The sequence below is a fragment of the Stegodyphus dumicola genome, chromosome 1, assembly GCF_044657685.1.
Source record: "Stegodyphus dumicola isolate Sdum_Otavi_A_Nest chromosome 1, ASM4465768v1".
Taxonomy (NCBI): Eukaryota; Metazoa; Arthropoda; class Arachnida; order Araneae; family Eresidae; genus Stegodyphus; species Stegodyphus dumicola.
The window spans coordinates 87,804,516-87,826,425 of record NC_140768.1 but is presented as its reverse complement, the minus strand read 5'-3'; the positions used below and the strand labels follow the sequence as shown (position 1 = coordinate 87,826,425).

At 33.1% G+C, this 21,910-nt stretch overlaps 1 protein-coding gene across 1 annotated transcript; it reads right to left on the bottom strand.

The window, feature by feature from the left end:
- Nucleotides 1–624: 624 nt before the first annotated feature.
- LOC118196004 (uncharacterized) lies at nucleotides 625–13,467 on the bottom strand. The gene is made up of 3 exons (XM_035367361.2): nucleotides 13,313–13,467; nucleotides 6,812–6,900; nucleotides 625–1,808 (listed from the first exon to the last, which is right to left on the bottom strand). Exons 2-3 carry the CDS (start codon nucleotides 6,898–6,900, stop codon nucleotides 857–859), a joined length of 1,041 nt encoding a protein of 346 aa, XP_035223252.1. The 5' UTR covers nucleotides 13,313–13,467; the 3' UTR covers nucleotides 625–856.
- Between the last annotated feature and the right edge of the window lie 8,443 nt (nucleotides 13,468–21,910).

Sequence of the window (21,910 nt, the reverse complement as noted above, 5' to 3'; positions counted from 1 at the left end):
CTCGCTTTGCACGATTTGCTAAAATTGAGCATGAGTTTTATCACATTCTCTTGTTGAGCATCATGATAAACGGGTCTCTCAATGAGCAGAGAGACAAGAGTAACCATAACAGTATCCAGAAACCGATATTGATGTAGAGCAGAAGCAGTTTTTAGATATTAATTAACAATAGCAAGGTAGTTTAAAACCATCTTGCTGTTATTTCTAAATTCGAAAAAACAAATTAATTGTGTTATAGCTTGCTTTATAATACTTCAAATCTGCCATAAATTACTTAAATTTAAAAGTAATTTTAAAAACTTAAATTTAAAAAATAGAACTTCACGGAACGTTTTTGAGCGACGGCGAGAATTCGAATCCTTAACTGAAATTTTATTATTTATTTAAATTATACTATAGATATTGAATATGTCTGTACTATTTAAACCCGATTAACACTTCCTCAGAGCTGATACCGGATCTCTAAAAAGTACCACATATTCTTAATATGTGAATTTAGATATTTCAAGTTATCTGTATAATTTTCCTGACAGCTTTCATGTACGCTCTTGAAAAAATCTTACCTAAGATTCACAAAACTTCAGACAAAAACTTATGTCCGCCCGTTTATTTTCCACTGCTTCATTGGCAATGTAATGCGTAAGTATCACTTCACTATTGATTGATATGGGCGGATGTTACGGGCTTGGCTAATATCAATATCCCAGGAAGTATTTTCAGTGTAAAACTTCGTTTAAATCCTGGAAGACTTGAGAAAAGAGTCCTTTCATGCTTGTCTTTTGACTCTTGACTAAAGATAGGTAAGAAATGGCATTTTGCCTCATTGGAAAACTTCTTTGGCTTCAATATTCTAAATTCATCGGTGCAAGTCATATCCATGAAGATCCAAACCATGACCATGATGGCCACCGTGACTAAAATGGATTTCATGTTTGTGACCGTGGTGGTGTCCGTGCTCGTGGCCATGCTTGTGGCCGTGATGGTGTCCGTGCTTGTGACCGTGCTCGTGTCCGTGCTTGTGGCCGTGGTGGTGTCCGTGGTGATGTCCGTGTTTGTGGCCGTGGTGATGTCCGTGCTTGTGACCATGGTGGTGTCCGTGCTTGTGACCGTGATGATGTCCATGATGATGTCCGTGCTTGTGGCCATGATGATGTCCGTGATGATGTCCGTGTTCGTGTCCATGTTTGTGAGCATGATGATGTCCATGTTCGTGGCCGTGTTTATGTCCGTGGTGGTGTCCATGATGATGTCCGTGTTCATGTCCGTGTTTGTGAGCATGGTGATGTCCGTGCTCGTGGCCATGTTTGTGTGCGTGGTGGTGTCCGTGGTGATGTCCGTGCTCATGACCGTGCTTATGCCCGTGTTCATGACCGTGCTTGTGGAGATGGTGGTGACCGTGCTTGTGTCCATGTTCGTGCTTGTGTTCGTGACCATGTTTGTGATCGTGTCCGTGCTTGTGTTCATGCCCGTGTTTGTGATGATGACCATGCTTGTGCTCATGTCCGTGTTTGTGATGATGTCCGTGTTTGTGATGGTGTCCGTGTTTGTGTTCATGGCCATGATGATGGTGATGACCGTGTTTGTGTCCGTGCTCGTGTTTGTGGCCATGTTCATGTTTGTGCCCGTGCTCATGCTTGTGTCCATGCAAGTGCTTGTGTCCGTGGTTATGGTCATGCTTATGCTCATGACCATGCTTATGTTCGTGACCGTGCTTGTGTTCGTGACCGTGAGAATGATGATGGTGATGGTGATGATGATGGTGATGCTCTTGTTTGTCCTTGACGACAATCACTTGCTTTTCTTCATGTCTGAAAAAGAGAATATTTTTTAGAGGAAGAACAATATTTATATACTTATAGCGCAAATGATTTATAAAGCAATATCAGTAAGCAAACTGGCAATATAGCCATGTCATCTTCATATGTAACTAAATTATTTTTGTTTTTATTTCAGAAGAACTTTGCTTATAGCTGTATACAGTTATAAGGTATTTTCTCCCTCATTTCATGATGCCTTCCTGGTGTAACTGTGGCACACTCGGTGTGTGTTCGAGAAGTTCAGGTTCGAGTCCTACGAAGGGCATTGCTGATTTTTCATGTATCCTGCTTCAAAATAACCTAATAACTCTACAGTGTTATATAATTTTCATTTTACAATTAATCTTTTATAATACTCTTTTATAATATAAGGAAATACTCAGTAATTAAGTTTAATTCTTAGTATATACGAGAATGAAACTAATTTATTGTTTAAACTGAGTGCTGTTTATCTGAAATGTTAGATGTAAAGAGTTTGGTTTCAAACATTTATTTACTTTTAATGTTGTAATTAATCGTAATTATTTGTCTTAGTTAATTCAAAAAATAGATAAAAGGAAAATTCACTACTTTGAAGTCGATGATTTATTGTAACTTGAAGAAAAGAATTTATAATCAGCTAAAATTCCTAAAATGGCAGTAGATATATTCCAAGGGAAATTATAGCGATTATTAGGTTGTTAGATTATTATTAAATTGCAAAGATTTGATTATATATTATTGAAACCTTCAAGTCAATTAGAAATCAAGTAAGGTTTTATTCATTCTTTCGACTAGCATTCAGAATTTGTGATCTAATCTTGACCTGCATATATTTCCCGCAGCGCGTTAGTAGTACTAATTGCATACGTTTTCGATTGCAAATTATTTAAAGCTATACTAATGGGAGGAATTACCAATAAATATTTTTGTTACAATTTATACCTCGCTGTATATTATTGCTAAACTTGTACAGACTATTAAGATTTCTAGAGTCAGAAACGTGCAAAATAAACAGCGTCCTCTTCAGGATTCGAACCACAGATCTTCAAATTTGCCAGCCGAATATGTTCGCTAATTTACAAAAGGAGAGCACGCATGGGATAATATGATAATTCCTCTTATAGTATAACTTCATTATATCATGTTCTTTATACTATCTAATTCCTTTTAGTGTATAAGATTATGTTCCGTATACTGTATCACTATATGCCTTGTATAACTTCCTCATATAATCACCTTGATTGTCAAGATTATACAATGAACTTCCGATTAACCAGCTTGCGGATTAACCAGACCATCTCTGGTACCCAAGTTAAGTTTACTTATTATGGATCATTAAAATAAAAACAATATTCACAAACTATCTACATAAAACTAAAGTGTATACAGAAAATACAAGAAGGAAACGAATTAGAAAAATTTTTCTTTAATGCCATTTTAAAATTAATATCTTTATTATTAACAGAGAAATTAAAATAGTTAATATAATTAATAGTTTCCAGTTATTCAAGTAATAGTTAAAATAGTTCATGCAATTAATAGTTTCCAGTTGTTTATTCTTTTACAATTTTTTTAATAAATACAATTTATGATAAATTAAAGTGCTTATTACAATGTTTATTATAAAAAGTGTTCGGTTTATTATTTTTATTTTTAATACATAAGTGTTTTATTAAATTTACAGTTCTTGTGAGAAATATAATTTATTATAAATTCATGGTGCTTTTACAATAAATATAAATAATATTTTCCCGTTATTTACTTTATGTTCTCATGTTCTTTACGTTCTGAATACTGATTTAACTTACATAGCCTAATGAATTTATTCTATGGATGAAACTGCTTGAAACTGTGGATGAAACTGTTCACTTGAAAAAACAAGTAAAGTATTACAAACACTTATCTGCTAATTGCAATATGAATTATTACGTTTTCCACTGTCTTTTTTTTTTTTTTTCTTTATGTCTGTTTTCGAATTAACCACGATTTTAATTTAAGAGCGGGTATTCGTTTCAGATATTTTGAAATTAACTGTAAGTGAGAATTAAGATGCATAGAATAATTAAAGAAAATGGGGAAATTTAAAGTTCGCCGGATGGCAAAAGAAAGGGAACTGAGCAAAGTGAAAATGCGAAAAGTAAACACTTTCTCCTTTGTTTTGGAAGTCATGCACGGCTGATTTCATCTACTAAATTCGTGGCTCGGAGAAAATAAAACAGCAAAACGTGTTTCGTCTATTTGGGAGGAATGTAGGAGACGGTACCGTTTGAAGACATTACTCAAATCATTGCTTTACTTACTCTGTTTTCTGCTTGAGCGCGCACTGAATAGTATGAGAAATAAGTGCTTTAAGCTGGGATTTATTGTTTGCTTAGTCACGTGGTACACTTTATTGTAACACAGTAAAATACGAAATTTTAGTAACCTGCTCAGTTTGTTTCATTCTTGTATTCATGTGTGTTGAGTTTGATAAATATAAAGATATAAGTGATTTCATATAATAAGTCTAATTTATTTTATATGAAGTTTGAAATGTTAATCAGTTAACTTTAAAACTAATTTGCTATGCAACATAACAATTGATTTGATATGAAGCACCATACATATTTTCATACGAACTGATCTATCACATACAGATGTAGTAATTAACATAGTGATTTGATACTAACAGATTTAATACATATACCTACTTTCATACTAATTGATTTTATATAAAGCATAATGTATTTTATTATATATATGAAGCATAATATACCCAATTTAAATGATATGAAGAAGAATATGTTGCTATGAAATATAACTGATTTCAAGTAATAAGTTTTTAGATGAAGCTAACTGATTTCATATGAAACGATATACTGATTTAATATGGTACTGATTGGCAGTGATTTGATATTATTTGATTTTACACATATATTTTGTACTGACGGATTTGATATGAAGCATAGTACACATAGTTTTATATGAAGCGTAATAAGATAAGAAGCAAATATACTGATTTGATATGGAACAGGTCTAATTTAATATGAAGCATTACTGACTTCAAACAGTAAGTTTAAATGATTTATTTTCTCATTTTCTATGTTAAGTCATATAAAAATCTGACATTTTAAGCTTTTTTTTATCCAAAGGGAATAATTAAATATTTTGTAGTAGTAATAGTATATTTTATAAATATTAATATTTTAAATTTTTTCCATCTTTTGAAATATGAATCGCTTCCAAAACAGTTTCCATTTCTTTAAGTACTCAGTTTTCCACGATCTTTTCTTAACTAAAAATTTCAGCTTTAGTTTAAGTTCCAAAGCTGTGTCAAAATATACGCACCTAGATTTAGAGAGTTAGATTTCAAAATAGTGTCTCAATTTAACGGATAATTTATATTTTTTTAACATGCGGAAGAAACTAATATTTTTCAACATCTAAATTGCAGTTATTTTAATAAATAATTTTTTTAAATGCCTATTATAACAATATGTTAATTTTCAAAGTAAATATTTTAAATGAAAACTTCTAAAACGTTCCATTCGATTTTTACTTCCTTGTACGAAGTAAAAAGGAAGTATTGTAATCGCGAAAAGTTTCAGGTAGCATATTTCAACGAAAATATCCCCCTTTTGACTTCTTCCAAATGCAATTTAACGATGTATTTCCGTGTTATCTGTACGTAAGGACAGAATAAAACACTCTTTTTCTCCAAAAAAATTATAAAATTGCTTTAAAATGAATTCTGAAGAGAATTTTTCGTGGCGTCTGTACGAACATATGTACGTATCTCGCATAACTCCAAAACGAGTAGCCTCAGAACGTTGAAATTTTGTATATAGGACTGCTATAACATGTAGATGTGCACTTCGTATTTTCGTTGCAATCGGCCGCACCAAAAGTATACAAATTATATGTATATATATAACCTACTCTGTTACCCGGCTCAGTGATCTCAGTTTCTTTACTCTTATATGTTTGTAAATTGTACATTTTTTGCTTTAAAAATGATTGAATTATGTTGTTCTTATCTTCCGGTTAAGGTTTTTATGCCTTTAGTAAATCTGTATGCAATATTTTTAGAATTATCAACAATTTTAAAATTGTTTAAGTGCCGCAAAGCCTAATAATGTTTTTGATGGCGGCCATTGCTCTTGTTTACATTTGAAACAGCAGGATAGCGGATTTGTTGCCAATCTAGAGAAACTTAGCTTCACAACAACAAAGGTAACGCCTTCATTTATTATTTAAATCATGCTTAATCCTTTCTGGAATTTTTTCGAGGAAATAAGCGTTTAAGATTTACTTCGTAATTTTTAATACAGATATTTTCAGTTTTTATGTATTTTTTACTTTTCGCGAAGTGAAAGCTGAATTAATTGAATGAGAAATACTCAATCGTCTGTGAAAAACTGTTTCCTTTTTGTTTTGTTTGCTTAATTTCTTTTATACATCGTTCTAGCTTTATTTGAATAGAACATGTGGCAACGATTAGATAATTCTTTAAATGATATAAATTTTGTGCATTCTGAGTTATAATATGAACGAAATATAATACTGTTATGTGAACCTAGCGCCAGAGTGTCGCTATGGTAAACAAACTGAATTTTAAAGAATGCGTTTTTTCTATTGTGGTTTATGCGGTGTCGGCGAAGTAGGTTTAATTCAATCTAATAAGTTTAAATGAAATGCAAGAAAAAATGCGTATAATTTAATATTCCGTACAAGGAAGTCATGTGGTGTACACATCAGATTTTTTTATTCAACTGATCTAAGCGACTTTTAAGAGAGTCTGAAGTTCGTGCATGTATCCTTCTACGGAAAATTATTTGGCACGTGTTGTTCTATAATGAAAAAGGTACCGATTTTACAAATAATCTCTATTTATTCCATGTCTTTATATCATTCATGCAAAACCTATATTGCCAGAAGGAAATATATGAAGAGCAAGAAGTCGATTTCCCTTTTTCAGTGTTATTAATCTAGAGAGTTATGAAACGTGAATAGTTGTAGAATTGATAACTTACCCTGGTTCTGGTTCTGGTTCAGGTTCAGCTGAAGCGCAGTACACAGCAACCACCAAGACCACAAAACAGGCCTTGATGCAGAACTTCATCTAGGAGGAATGAGAAGACAAGATTGAGATTTTGTTTTTCTGTTCACATTTTATATTACTAAATTCATGCATACCATACCACACTAACGCATAAAAGAAACGTACTCAGTATTAAATGTGTATTTTAACATCAACTACTGAAATTAAAAGGAAATATGTAAGGTTAAACATAATTTAATTTTAATTAAACTTCTTCTTAAAAATTATCTAGATGTAGAGGAATTATCTTATTTTAAAACTCACAGCAGAAATGTAGTACAACAATAACAATTTTCGAATGTTAAATATATAATTAATCACTTTTTATTATTTTTAAGTCTGCTATATGTTTTTGAGGATAATGAATCAAACCTCGACTTGAAAGTTAGAAAGTACGATTATATGCCTGATTTAGAGGACTCATATTAATTTTTCCGATATAAACAGATATTTTTCACTATGGCTGCGGGGCAAAGAATCAAACAGTAGAAACGTATTCCATTTAAAGGAAAACATCTTTTAGGAAACAAGAAGTGGGAAGAATAGAAAAAGGACATTCTTTTCGATTTGTGTAGATGTAACTAAATATTAGATTATGAACTTCTTTAGATTAGATTTATTTGTGGCGTCTCTAAAACATTATTTTTAAAACTAGATATTGTATCCATTGAAATAGGTTACCCAAAACACCACATGTCTAATTAGATGTAATCCATATTTACATCTATAGATTAATAATTACTTCGGGTGTTATCACGCTATTGTATACATGTTTGTCATTACAATTAATTAATTATGTTACTGACTGAATACTAGAGAAAATAACATAGCCAAATCGACAAGAATTGCATTTAAGGAATTCAGGCAAAACAAAGTCAGAAATCAGACGAGAAGGATAAAGTAGAAAGAAACAGCGGCAAGGATTAGAATTCTCCTTGCGCTCGGAAAGCTTTCACAGCCAGCCACCAATCGAATCGGACGAGATTTAGTTTTCAAAAATGGTTTTGTTTAGAATATTCCGATCACGGGTACAGAATACGAAACAAACCCGACTTATTTGAATGGGTTGGCATCTGATGCGCAGTTTTTTAAAGCCCTGGATTCAAATTTTATACAAGCCATCACAATTCAGTTGATAGTCATCCTCGTTTTCAGAAGATCTGAAATCGAGACACAATAGTTGCTGCGATGTTGTTTTAGTTTTGATTCTGCAGTTTGCTCACAGACAACTAAGTCTGAAAATACGGCCCAAGACGATTTACATTTTTTCCCTCTCAATTTCTGGTGCTACTACATTTTAAACAAATCAAAGTTTATCTACATCCTTGGGAATCGTTTTCCTTAGACGCAAAATGTAAACCATGGAATAAATCTTTGCACTCTTGGCATAGAGAGATAATGAATGAAAACATCAAGTTTCTTAGAGTGAATAGGTGCTTAAAACTTGTGTTTCTCGATAATTTTGCAGAGGTTGTACCTCTTCTATGGTAGAAAATAATAAAATCTTATTTAGGTTAGGTTACTGGAATATGAAAAAGCACACGAGGGCTATTTGCCTAAGGGGATGTATGCTCTCTTGGAGAATTTTCTCAGGGAAACTGATTCATGTTCACGTTAAGAGAACAAAACCACGAAAGCCAACCAATCGTACAGCTTGCCAATTTCCTGCGATCAATTTGGGTCGAAATTCCAGTATTCAGCACTTTAACCATTCGGTCGCATGAAAAAGTAATAAGACAAAAATAATTATGTGTTATACATACGATAAAGCATTTCAGTACGTAAATTTTTAATTACATTTTATGTATTTATACTTCGCTATATTTTATTTTTTATAGTTTACTTATTTCTTTATTTTGTATTTATAATTTTACGTATTTATCATTATTTCTAAGCATATTTATCATTACATATTTATCATATAGATTTATCATTATTTCTTATATTTTATATTTTTATTTTACTTCTTTTTCAGTTTAATGAACGGTTTTTTATTTTAAAGAAAGGAAAAGAATTAAAATTTATAGAGCAGGCAAGATCTTAGTTACTTGAAGTAATATAAATATTTGACATACTTAAAATAATACTTTCTTTCTTTTTTCAATGCAACACCAGAGTAAAAGTTACTAGATTACTGATTAAAATTGTTTTTACCAGTTATTGGCCATTGACTATCTCACTGGTGGTTACTATTGACTTGTGACTATGTCACTGATGACTGCTATTTACTAATGGTAATTTCTTTCAGTAGTGATATAATGACGATGATATACTAATTAGATAGTGACGATGCAAATTAGTTTTATTAGTCGAAAATTTTAGAGGAAGAATCCACCAAGTTTGTGAATCAGGCCCTTTTCAAAATGACAGAAAAGATAAAATTTAATGAATGAAAGCTAGTGGGCTTACAACAAATAATATAATAGAAAAGGGCAGGTATCTTGTTGTTACCAGTATTATTTAGCTTCAGAAAAAACTTTTCTTAACGGCATGTAATATAAATCGTGTTCTTAAATTTACTACGGAAACGTTATAAATAATATCTTCAGTTGTAACTGTTTTACGTCCTTACCATAATATCCGATTTCTATCAGGTATTTACTGATGATTAAGAGCAAACTCTACGTGAGCAATTCGAGCGCAACGCGAATCTTTCGTGCATGAAGAGTTTTCTTGTTCCCGTTTCCTCTCTTAACTGTAAGCAAGCAACAGAAATTTGGAAAGTGATTTGGAATTCCATCAATAACGTATTTGGAGGAAGTTTACATTAATATATACGATTTAGGCAGACTTACTCACTTTCAAAGCGGAATTGCATACCAATTGCAAAATGTCATTTTAATCGTGCGACAATTTTGTTGTGTATTTCCTGTCACCGCGTAGAACAAAAGACTTTTCTTCTTATTTTGTGTTCTTTTCTAAATGATTGATCCGCATCTTACTGAGTACTTTAAGCACTTTCTAACACTGCTTTCGACTTAATCCTCATCATTTCACTTCCTCTATGTTCGAAACTGATTCCAAAACAAGAATAAGACGACGTATGATACATAAAAAAATTATATAAGGAAGTAAACGTATGAAATTAATTTGGAATCATAGTTAACCAGAAACCACAAAATGCTCTAATTCATTCTATTTCTGTTTTTATTTCAGTTTAATACTATTAATTTGTTTTCTTCTGTAAGTGATCTACAGGAGCATAGCATATGAATTTGGCCTAAAATTTAGGATTAGAAATGAATGAAATTATATTATTATTTTAATTATTACATTGCCACTGCAGTCGGTAGTGCTGACTGCTGTATCGTTGGATCTGAGTCCGAATATTGTCAAACAGCATTGGGGAATAGTCAAAACACTAGTGAGTCGAAACATTTCTTGAGAGGTTTGAAGGTAAGGAAGGAAGAGCTGGTGGACCCTCGAATCCATCCCCCGAGTCCACATTTCATCCATCAAAACTAGGATGAACTTCACTTTTCTCACATGTAATTCGGTCGCCCCCTTTGTTGAACCCTAAGCACTTTTCGAGATGGAAACAACTAAATGTCCAATGGGTTTTGACCATTGATGATCTTCATGTACGAGGGCTATCCAGAAAGTAGATTACGTTTTGGAATAAAAAAATAAACAAAGTATAGGAAACAAATTTTATTATATACAGATGAAAGCCACACTCAAATACTACTTTTCTACATAGTCACCATACAAATTAAGGCATTTATCGTAGCGATGTACGAGCTTGGAAATTCCTTCGTCGAAAAATTCGGCCGCCTGCGCCTTCAACCACTTCGTTACCTCTTCTTGCAGCTGTGCGTCGTCATCAAAACGCATTGATTGCAATTTCGTTTCACAGTTCACATGTTTCACCCATGTTTCGTCACCAGTAACGATGCGATCGAGTAAAGAGTCACCATCCTTATGGTAAGCGTCCAAAAAGTTCAACGCTGCAGCCATTCGCTGATTTTTGTGGTCCTCTGTCAAGATTTTTGGAATCCATCTTGCACAAAACTTCTGGTAACCAAGCTTTTCGCTGATGATTTCGTGCAACAAACTTCGCGAAATTTGTGGAAAACTCAAAGAAAGTTCCGTTATTGTGAAATTTCGATTTTCACGGACTTTAGCATCGACTTTTTCGAGAAGTTCGGCGGTCACTATGCTGGGTCTCCCACTTCGATCTTCGTCGTGAACATTGGTTCGGCCATTTTGAAATCTTATGACCCACTGACGCACTCCACCTTCAGTGATAATGTTGTCCCCATACACTTCACGAAGCTGCCGATAGATTTCTATCGGTTTACAGTTTTTTGCAGTCAGAAACCTTATTACTGAGCGCACCTCGCGGGATTTTCAATTAACGCAGATATTTCAAACCGTCACAGTATCTGAACGGAGCACAGCACGAACCTCTCACTAGCACGGCTAGATGCAGACTGAGCTGCGCAACGCTCTGACCCCAAGATGGCCGCGCTAGCCCCGCCCCTAGCGGACACAGACGGAAACGTAATCTACTTCCTGGATGGCCCTCGTATATCCCCCGCAATGTGGAAAAACCGCGGAATCTAGCGCCACAAAATCTTCGGCACACATGGTCCTTAACCCAAATATAAGCACCTCGAAGCCACAGTTATGAATTACAATTTGTGTTTTATTTATTTTATGTTTTATGAGAACTTAATAAAATTTTGTTTGCCAACGCCTGAAATGAAATAATTTTTATCTTCCATACGCTAGCGTATTGCCATTCGTCAAAGCATAAGATATTTATTACATTTTCAACTTTAATTTCCGTATAAACGAAGAAACAATTATACGAAGAACAAGAATTTAAGTTTCATTACTTCTCCTCTACTTCAATTTTCAATTTCAAGCAGATAACCAACTATTTTTAAATAATTTTAAATGCGAAAATTATTGAAATGTTAGATTATTTTGAGAAATGCTTTAAGTAATTTTCACCAGTGATATATGTTTCGTTAAAACCAATTCGAAGAGCCCTTCATTTTTGTAATTCATTCTTGAGTACAAGGAGTAGTTACCCCAAGTATCCCGTTTCTGTAAATAATTAGTAAGAGGAATTATTTTTCATCTGAAATAAACCTCAAAGAAGACTACCTAAACACATAAAAAAAAATAAAAAAACAATGGAGCCATTTAAATGAAAGAAGAATCTAACATAAGAATTTTCTTAGGAGAGAGAATTCGGTAGTTTATAAGATTTCATGATACGAGTAGTTTCTGTAGAATAGCAGTTACTCTGGTGCTCTAATATTATGTTTATTTTTTCAATGCGGTGAAAAAGCACCATGCTGCGTTTTGCGTTTCTTATAGTAAATTATAGTTTATGGTTTCCCTAGATGTGAAACTTTTATTATTATTATAGTGGTTTAATTTTTAATAGTTTAATTTACAACACGAAATATTTATAATACGTAAACTATTATTTTATTATTTCTAATATTTATTTATTTTAATTATTATTTTTAACTATTTATTTCATTATTTCTTTTAATTAATTAATTTCGCTTTTTAACAAATTACTCTCATTTATATCCCATTTACTACATGGTTTTGCATTCATTAATTAATAACATTTTTAATTTCGTAAATTAATATATAAATTTCATTCTGTAAAATTCATGTTCAAATTAATATACAAATTAATTTACCTTCAAAATTCAGCTCAATTCTTCTTCAAATTTATATGCAAATTTCATTAAATAACTAAGTTATTTGTTCTGCTGTACGTATTTTATTATCTTTAACTATTCGCGTAAGAAAGTTCTCATCTGCGACCATTCATAAAAAAAATAGGCATTTGGATTTTTTCCTTTTAAATTTTATTTTAAAACGCGCATATTTATATTATTGCTTGAATGATATTTACTTTTATAATAATTTTTTCAGCAATATTTCAGTTCATTATTCAGTGTAATTTATTGCCTTCTGGATTTTTTAAAATTTTCTTGAGGTTGAAACTTCTGAATAAAAAACTTGTTAAATTGTAAATACAGAATAATTACTTCGTAATTATTTAATACTATGCGAACGATTGAATTTAATTGATGTTTAATCAATGCTGCATTAGATCAGTTAAAGAATATGTGCAAATTCATTAACGAATATAAAGAAATTCATTAAAGAACAAACATATGTGAGCTTAATGAAAAGATACATATAATACGTAGAAATTTTTCCATCATGGTAATTACTATTTCATTTTAATAATGATCATAGAATAAAAATATTAAAAAAAACTACTAAAGCTCTAACTGTAAATGAAGACCGCGGGTAACTGCATTATTTACGATTGTTAATTTATTACACTCCTCAGAATATTTCTTTTTACTGAAAAATAAGTGGAAACTGTAATCAAGCGAAGTGTGGATACCTATTTTCATATTCTCAGAATAGAGGAAAAATCTTACTATACCTTCGCCTATGAGTTGTTACTCAGTTCCAGCTTTAGAGAGTGAGACCTGTAGATCGGTGGAAGCTGTGAAGAAGGATGGTTGCTTTCTGGTGGGAAAGAGAGGCTTTTATACTTCTGTCCGAATGTAGGGAACCCACTTCCTGCAAAGCGGGGAATTCGTTGGTGCATGACACCAAACATTAAGACTTCCTCGTGGATCAAAATTTTCGGGGCCGCCGACGTCTCCGCCACAGGCTGGTACCATAGCAATGTATCAAATTTTAGGTGACTTATTACATTCTTCAGCCTGAAAGCAAATGCAAAAATAATAAATGACATTGCAAACAAAATGCCGAACATTTGAATGCAATTAAAATGGCGAATGTTTATCTTGAGTTCGTTAGATTCAGGATTAAGATTACCGATAGTATTCAACGTTAATATGATATCCCACTATGAAAATGGTAATTGTTTACTAAATGGTGATATAATTTGGTAAATGGCTAATGCCATTTAACTGGATTTCGGAGGTTTAAGGTGCAGTAAAATGGTTAAGCCTGAAATCAGCTGAAAGAATAATAAATGGCTTGGCGAACAAACCGACGAATACTTTAATGTAATAAAAACAATGGTTATTTGTCATGGATTTCACAAATTCAAGATTAAGATTAGTGAACTTATTCAACTATAATAAAAAATCAAGCTACGAAAATGATTAATATTACTAAATGGTTAACACTAAAATAGTTAACATTAAAATATTTAATATTAAAATTGGAAATTTGGGAAGTAGGTTTTAAATTGCAGTACATTCTAAAGCTTGGAAGCAGATGAAAGAACCATAAATAACATTGCGAATAAAATGACAAACATTTGAATGCAATTAAAATGGCAAACATTTGTCATGGATTCGACAGATTCAAAATTAAGATTAATGAGCTTATTCAACGATGAAACGAAAGCAAACTACTGAAATGTTTAGTATTGCCAAATGTTGAATAGTAAAGTAGATAATGATTAATGTTAATGATATTTTAATTTGAAATTTCAGACCTTTTTTTTTACCCTGAAGTTAATTCTCAAGCTTTAAAAAAGATGCAAAAAAAAAATTGACATTGCAAACAAAACGGAGAGCATTTGAATGCAATTAAAATGGTAAATATTTTATCACGGATTTGACAGATTTAAGATTAAGATTCGTGACCTTTTTTAAACAGAATACCAAAAAAAAAAAAAAAAAAAAGACTGCTAAAGCTATTAATTGTTAATATTAAAATGGTTAAAGATATTCTGATTAGACATACGAAAAATGCGTTTTGAGGTGCAGTAATTTCTGAAGCCAAGAAGTGCATACAAAAATAATAAATGGCATTACAAACAAAATGATGAATATTTATCATGTATTTGACAGCTTCAAAACTAAAATTAATGAACTTACACCATGGTATTGTCTCTATTTTAATCAGAAGGTAGAGAAAGGTGTTTTAAGCTACAGAAACCTTTCAAGAACCACGAATACACAGTTTATCATATGACATAAAAGCTCGATAAATCGTTTAGCTCGATATTTCAATATTATGAATTATCATATATCCCGGGTTATCAAACTTATAATTTTATAAACGTAACATAATATATTCTAGAAATGCAAAACGTTAAACAAAGCTCGAAGTAGAATAAGGTCTGTTGATAAATTTTGTAATTGAAAACATGTAAGAAGATAATTCTAGAATATGCGCAACTTATTAATGTTAATCAACTTGTAGGCCGATTATCTCATTATTTTTATCTTCATTGTCACTTCTGATTTCGTCGGTTCCTATTAAGATGCAAATTAGTTAATGTATATGACCACAGTTCTTAAATTTAGCAGACAGCTTACCGTCTCTGAGCTGTTTCCACCCAATTTCTAGAATTAACTATATCCGCTTTAGCCTTTGCTAGCCATGTTTGCTGGCGTGATAAGATGGCCTGAGTGAAAAGCCGTCTAAACTGCTAAGTTCTAATAAAAAGTTTTATTTCTAATTTTACTCTGAGTTCGGAAAGATACGGAAGGAAAAGGACGGCGCGATAAGGCAACTCACTGTCTCTGCATGCAGCAGAATTTAACGTTTAAAATTGTTAGGCTCCGATTATTACTGCATAAAGCCATTTCAGCGTTCAAATGTGCGTCATGCACTGGTGTGTAAAATCAAGAGACTTTGCAAATTCTGTTATTTTTACAAAAAGTATCAAACCAAAAGTATTAATTATGCTTCCGAAGAACTGTGCAAATATTCAGAGTTGAGTATTGTGTGCACGTACGTGTCTCCAGAGCTGTAATTCTGGAGTGGATATAAGCGCACAAGGGGTTTTCGGCGATTTATGCGCTCGTATTCCGTCACGATATCCGCCATATTTCTCGAAAGAATTAGGTAAATTTTATCAATGTCAGGTAAAATGAGTAGCCACAAACGTATGGATGGCGGAATGAAATGGAAAATTCTTGGTAGATTGGAGGCAGGCTACTCTCAAGTGCAGGTAACTACAGAGCTCAATGTAACGCCCAATGTCGTCTGCAGTTTGTGAAAATAGTTTCAGGATACTAGATTCATATCAAGAAGACCTAAACAAGGTCGACCAAGATCCACAGCGACAAATGAGGACTGTTATTTAGCACTTTAATGCGGCGACACAGAACTGCTACGGCTTCACAAATTTTAAGTGAGCTGTATTCTCACACAAGTATCCGAATCGAGTTTCACGAGTCTAGGTTCCCGAACAAGAATCTAAGTTTTACGCTCTTCAATTGTCCAGAGGCTTTATGAGATAGGGCTGTATGTCAGAAAACCTGTATACCTGTTATTGCAGTACACAAGACAGCGCGTTTAGTATGGTGCAGAAAACATGCGCCTTAACACCAGGCTTCAGCGAAGCGCCGTGCTTTTTTACATATGAGTCGAGATCGAGCCTAGACACTATTTCTCGTCGTACCTGTATCTGAAGAGAATTTGGAGCACGATACCATCCCTCTCTCACAGGAAAAAAGATCCTCACAGTGGTAGAGGTGTAATGGTTTGGTTGGGCATTATGTTGGCCGGCCGCATGTGTTTGACAAAAGACTGCATGTGTCCACGCCTGTATATATTTGATAAAGGCTCCCTGACTGCTGTGAGCTTTCGAGGAAATCACAGAACCCTATGTTTTTAGATCAAACATTTAGGCTCGATTATCTTAATATTAAACATTTAGGCTCGATCGAAGCCCGAATTTTCAGGAGCGTAGTTGGTCCTGGGTTCCAGTTAATGGACGACAACGCTCGTCACATAGGGCTCAGCTGGTCGATGATTGCCTAAAAAGTGAGGATATTTGCCGCATGTATTGGCCAACCAGATCTCCTGACTTTAACCTTTTGAGCATATGTGTAACGCTCTTGGGAGGGCAATTTCATCTCTCCATCCTCCTCAGAGAACCATTCCGGAGTTGAAAACAACCTTGCTGCAGAAGTGGTATCGATTGCCACAGTCGAGAAGTCGAGAAGGCTGTCACATTTCGCGACCTATCTGGGTGTGAGAGGGGACCAGGCGACATATTATACAGATCTTCAGTTCGATATCACAACGTAGATTTTCGATAGCCCTGCAATATGATCTTAACTGATAATCATGCGCACATAAAATGACTTTTAAATCTTACGTTTCTTTATGTTATAAATATAAAATTATATGTTATAAATTATATGTTAAAATTTATATGTTATAAATTCGTACCCAATTTCCTTAAAAATGTGTCGATTGGTTTCTCAGAAATTAGAGATAATGTGCAAATTCTCTTAATTTTGCGTATGCATGTATTTTCTTCCCCAAAAAATCATTAAGGAGAATGTGAAGATTTTCATTATATCTTCACCGTTTTATAGTTACAAAGCTGTGTAAATTTCACAAGTGAGTGCAATGCTCCGGGGAATAACATCAAATAATTATTAGTTACATTTCCTCTTGGTCACTTTCCACTTCTTTTGACACAAGAAAAGTTTTTACACAACTCAATCATCTTTAGCTTCCTTAATCCAGAAACAAATTTTATCTCCAGGAGATGTGGAAGAGAATAATTCAAAAAATGAAAGTGTTCCTTTGAACATCAGTTCTCTTAACAACAGTTCTCTCTCTTCAAGACAGTTAAGCAGATCGGAGAGGCTAATCATAGACTAACAGTAGTTTTACTTTTTTTAACAGAATTGTGCTACATACACATTTAGCCATATTGATAAGGAACGAAGAAAACGACAATCCCTAACAATCTTTTGCCAACGATGTAACGATGGCTAACAAATCAACAATTTTCTTGCCAAGAATTTCCTCTTTTGAAGAGAGTCCATATATAGAAAATTTTGTAGATTATAAAAAATAAAACACAAATCTTTATCTTTGCTATGATAAAAACTATTTAAAATTTCTGAAGAATAATTAAGAATAATACGAAAGCATTAATATGTATTGAAAAATTCCTCAAGCTGTAGCTTTCAGTTTCTTTACATTAATCTCGTTTGAGTTGTTTGAGATTAAAAAGAAACAACAAATTGTTAAATGTAGACAATTTTCCATCTAATTTCAATAAAAAGATTAACATTTTGTAATCCATCACTATTCTTTGGAAGAACTGTGAATTCGCAGCTGTCAGTTACTTATCATAGTTCCCTTTTATTCGTCAGGCTTAAAAGTTTATGCAGTCATCAACTAAAAACTGCAAAATCTTTAATGCTCATGCTCTTGATAAATGTTCGCAAATGCAGCGTGAGAAAATTTGGGTAACAAATATATATTTTCATAAATTCTGTATAAATTATAAACGGCGCTTTTAATTTATTTTGAATAATTTTAAATTTTAAAGACTTTCATTCTTCAGATGACATAGAAACTATAAAGGAATCCTTTAAAATGCACAAATTATAATACCAAAATAACATTTTCCTTTTCAGGAGAAACTACAAATGCCATCAAATAAATGCATATCTTCAGTGATGATGATGATTTGAATTTTGATTTCGTTCGAGTGGAGAATTTGGATAAAAACGCAATACTCTTGACCATCAATAGTTGACGACCGTGATAACTGCATCAAATTTTCATCTCCTGTCAAGTTTACACAATAGGGAAAAGGTTTCATTCTACCAAGTATAACCAAATGCTTATCGAATTTATGGATATGTTCACAGCATACAAAGAAGCTGGAAACATTAATCCATAAAAATTTAGTGCGTCGCAAAAACTTCCGTTATGATATCCGATCTTGTGAATCCTATGCCTTCCAATCATGTGAAGAGTGCTATCACGCGACCTGGGCAGAACGAAATTACCTCTTTTAAAAAAGTTACGTTTATCGCTATTCAGAAATCAATAACAACTTCTTTTATACACACACAGAACACATGTAAAAATTAAATTAAACCAGCATTAAAAAGGAGCATGGTGTCAAACAGCAGAATAATAAATTAGAAGTGAAGGAAACGACTTATAAACAGCATCAAAGAATAGTATTTGTGTTTGAAATAACAATAATATACACAAACCAGACACTAATGACTGAAGAATAAACATCAACAGAAACGAAATTAAACTATCGTTCGTAAAAAAAAAAAAAAAAAAAAAAAAATCACTGTGTGAGTAACGGAAAAATAAATATCATTAGAAATGAAGAAAGAGAATTATAAATAGCATCAAAGCATATTTCAAGACAACTTTGATTAGCAGCGAGAGGTGGTAAGGACGGAGTGACGGTAAGTGACGGAGGGCGAGGACATCTGCTACCTAACAGTGTTTAAATAAACATCTGTCTCTCGATCGCCACGGGATCTTTTCATAACGGTGCTTGATCATTATGCAAGTTGGCCGCTGTTCGAAAACGCAGAAATCTTCATATCCGCCGTAAGCCGTGGCATAAGAAAGCGTGCACAAACTGAAGATCAGTTTCTTGCTTGAAACTGAACGTCGGCACCCTTATAAGGTACTTCTCTCGCCTTTTTAACATTTGTAGTGTAGTTGTCAGTTCACTCGACGCGTATTCGAGAGGCCCGTGGTTCGAGTCCCGGCGTCTCCTGCTTCAAAATAACCTATTGTCTCTACACCCTAACGCCAGTTATGTCAACCATTATGCCGACAATTCAAAAATGAAAATATTACTTTTTTAATTATTTTTTGTTTTGTTTTGCTTTATATTTATTTAAATTGCATGCATCCATTTATAATTATTAATTCATTTAACTGATTTTTTATAGTTATTCACATTTATTTAGTACCAATCCACGGACATATTATTTTTTTCTGGATTTCTGCTTTCACTTTCAGAGCAACTTTTTCTAAGCAATTTGTAGAAAGCAACTTACATTTTTTCCCTAGACAGTTCGTAAGTCTCAATGCTAAACAAACTGGGTAACACTAGAACAAAAAAGGAAATATTAAATGTGGTACGGAATTCGAAACATTCCATTACGAATAGTAAAAATAATTTTTTATATTTGAAATCGACATGTATATTGACACCGTAAGAAAATCATATATAATTTTTAAACTATTAGATACGTCGTATGAAAAATTTTATACACGACTGAATATTTGATATAAGACATTTTTATTAAATTTATAGTCTATATTCAGTCCAGATAAAGAAAAGCTACCCCTTACTTGTATAGCAGTTTATAATTTCGGTAAAAATAAAATTTACTTTATTTGGGTACTCGAGTCCTGTTCTGAGAAGCATAACCTGAAAAACATGTTCTGATTTTAACAAAAACTTCTGCGCCCTTGTGCGAATTCGGCGTTTTTTATAAAGCTGTAAACATCCTTATGGAACCCACCGTTTTGCATAAAGGTATAGGCAGTTCAAAGCTTTTCCTTAAGGCGCTAAAGATTTATTTCATCCCCTGTTTAATTAACTAATCAGTGATCAAAAAGAAAATCGGATTTGCATAAAGGTGTGCGCTCCTTTTCGAAAAACGCCTGATTAGCATATGGCTGCCAACGATCGCTCTTGATACGAGAAACTAATCTTCTGTTTTCGTTTACTTGTGTTGTAGTACCGTTATGAAGATTTCTGTCATTCCGAATAACGGTCGACTTGTATAAAATGTGCCGCACCGTTATGACGGCGTCCCCTTAACATTATCCATGGAAGCAATATAGGAAATTCTTTACAAATACTATTGCCTGTCGATTCAACTGCGTCTGATATTTGTGATAACAGCTTGATAATAATTTTATGACATTTCAGAGATCTGATCATTTCAGAGAGTTTTCTAGCAATATAAAAGCATTCCAAGCATCACCTGTATTATCTTTTCATTTATTTTGATTTAGAAGAATTTCTTTTACATGTGTTATCTTTTAAATTACAAATGCAATTTTATATCAAGATCTTCAGATCTGTACAAAACGTTTTCGGATTCCATTCAGGCCCTTCATTTCGGTACTAGCATCTTTTTTTAGGAAAGGATAATCTTTCAGTCTGTGGTGGCTTGTCAATGGTTAAAACAGATGTACAGACATTAGGTTATTTCGAAGAAGAAGAAATGAAAGATGAGCAATGCGTTTTCTGGGACTCGAACCTGGACCTCTCGAATACGCGCCGAGTGTGCTGGCCATTACACCACGAAGGCATGCTAAGATCTCCGGAGAAATATACTCCACAAAAAAGCCACAGGGTGACGTAAAGTCTGCCAGGAGAATCGGTCTGAGCTTCTCACATCATACACCACATCACCTTACTTCACCTTTTGAAGAGGGACTGGGGATTAGGGGACCGAATCGCCAAATCCTGGTGGTGGAAAATCATCATCCACCATCTTTTTTATTTCGGGCGCCACTGTAGAGACGTTAAGTTATTTCGGAACAGGAGACATGAAAAAGGAGAAATGCCCTCGCCGGGACTCAAACTTCGGACCTTTTGAATGCTATTACTATTACACAATGAAGGCATGCTAAGAAGGCGGGAGAAATATTTTATACTGTTTCAAATCGGTTTTAATTTTCTTTAAAAATTTAATATATATTTTCTGTATTGACAAATTTTTTGAAAATTCAGCTGCTATTTTAGCGCATGCATATAATACAAATTTCTTGATATCATCAGGTATTTCGAGCCCGAGAAATGTGAAAAATCCATTGTGCTCTTAACCAGAATTGAACCGAGGCCCTTAAAAGTTTCTAGGTGGATAATCTAAAATTTGAAGGCACTCTTCGTAATACAAAAAAAATACTCTTTCTAAATGTAGGTAAGATTAAATAAATGGTTTGCAACCATTTATTTATTGGTTTCCTCGCTAAGCAACATTCCGATTTGAATGAGTGCAATGAAACCTCCTTTCACGAATTTAATTCGTCCCTGAAGGCTCTTCGTCTTCCGAAAAGTTCCGAAGCCAAAATTGTTTTCTAAATAGGAATAAAGCCGACAAGTTATCTAAATAGGAATAATGTAAATTGGACTAATTCTATCTTGGACCGAAGATGATTACGTTTTCAAAGGTTACATCAATACTCTGGAAACAAATTCACAATATTAAACCTGCATATATATGATACATATATACAAAAAACCTTTCTAATAATATATCATTAAATATAAGACATACAATATAAACACAGTTTT

Excerpts from the sequence above, each read along its gene's own strand:
- LOC118196004 (XM_035367361.2), bottom strand. The coding sequence starts at position 6,900 with ATGAAGTTCTGCATCAAGGCCTGTTTTGTGGTCTTGGTGGTTGCTGTG. Across the intron at positions 1,809-6,811 it reads GAACCAGAACCAGAACCAGG|ACATGAAGAAAAGCAAGTGA; the intron begins GTAAGTTATCAA and ends TCTCTTTTTCAG.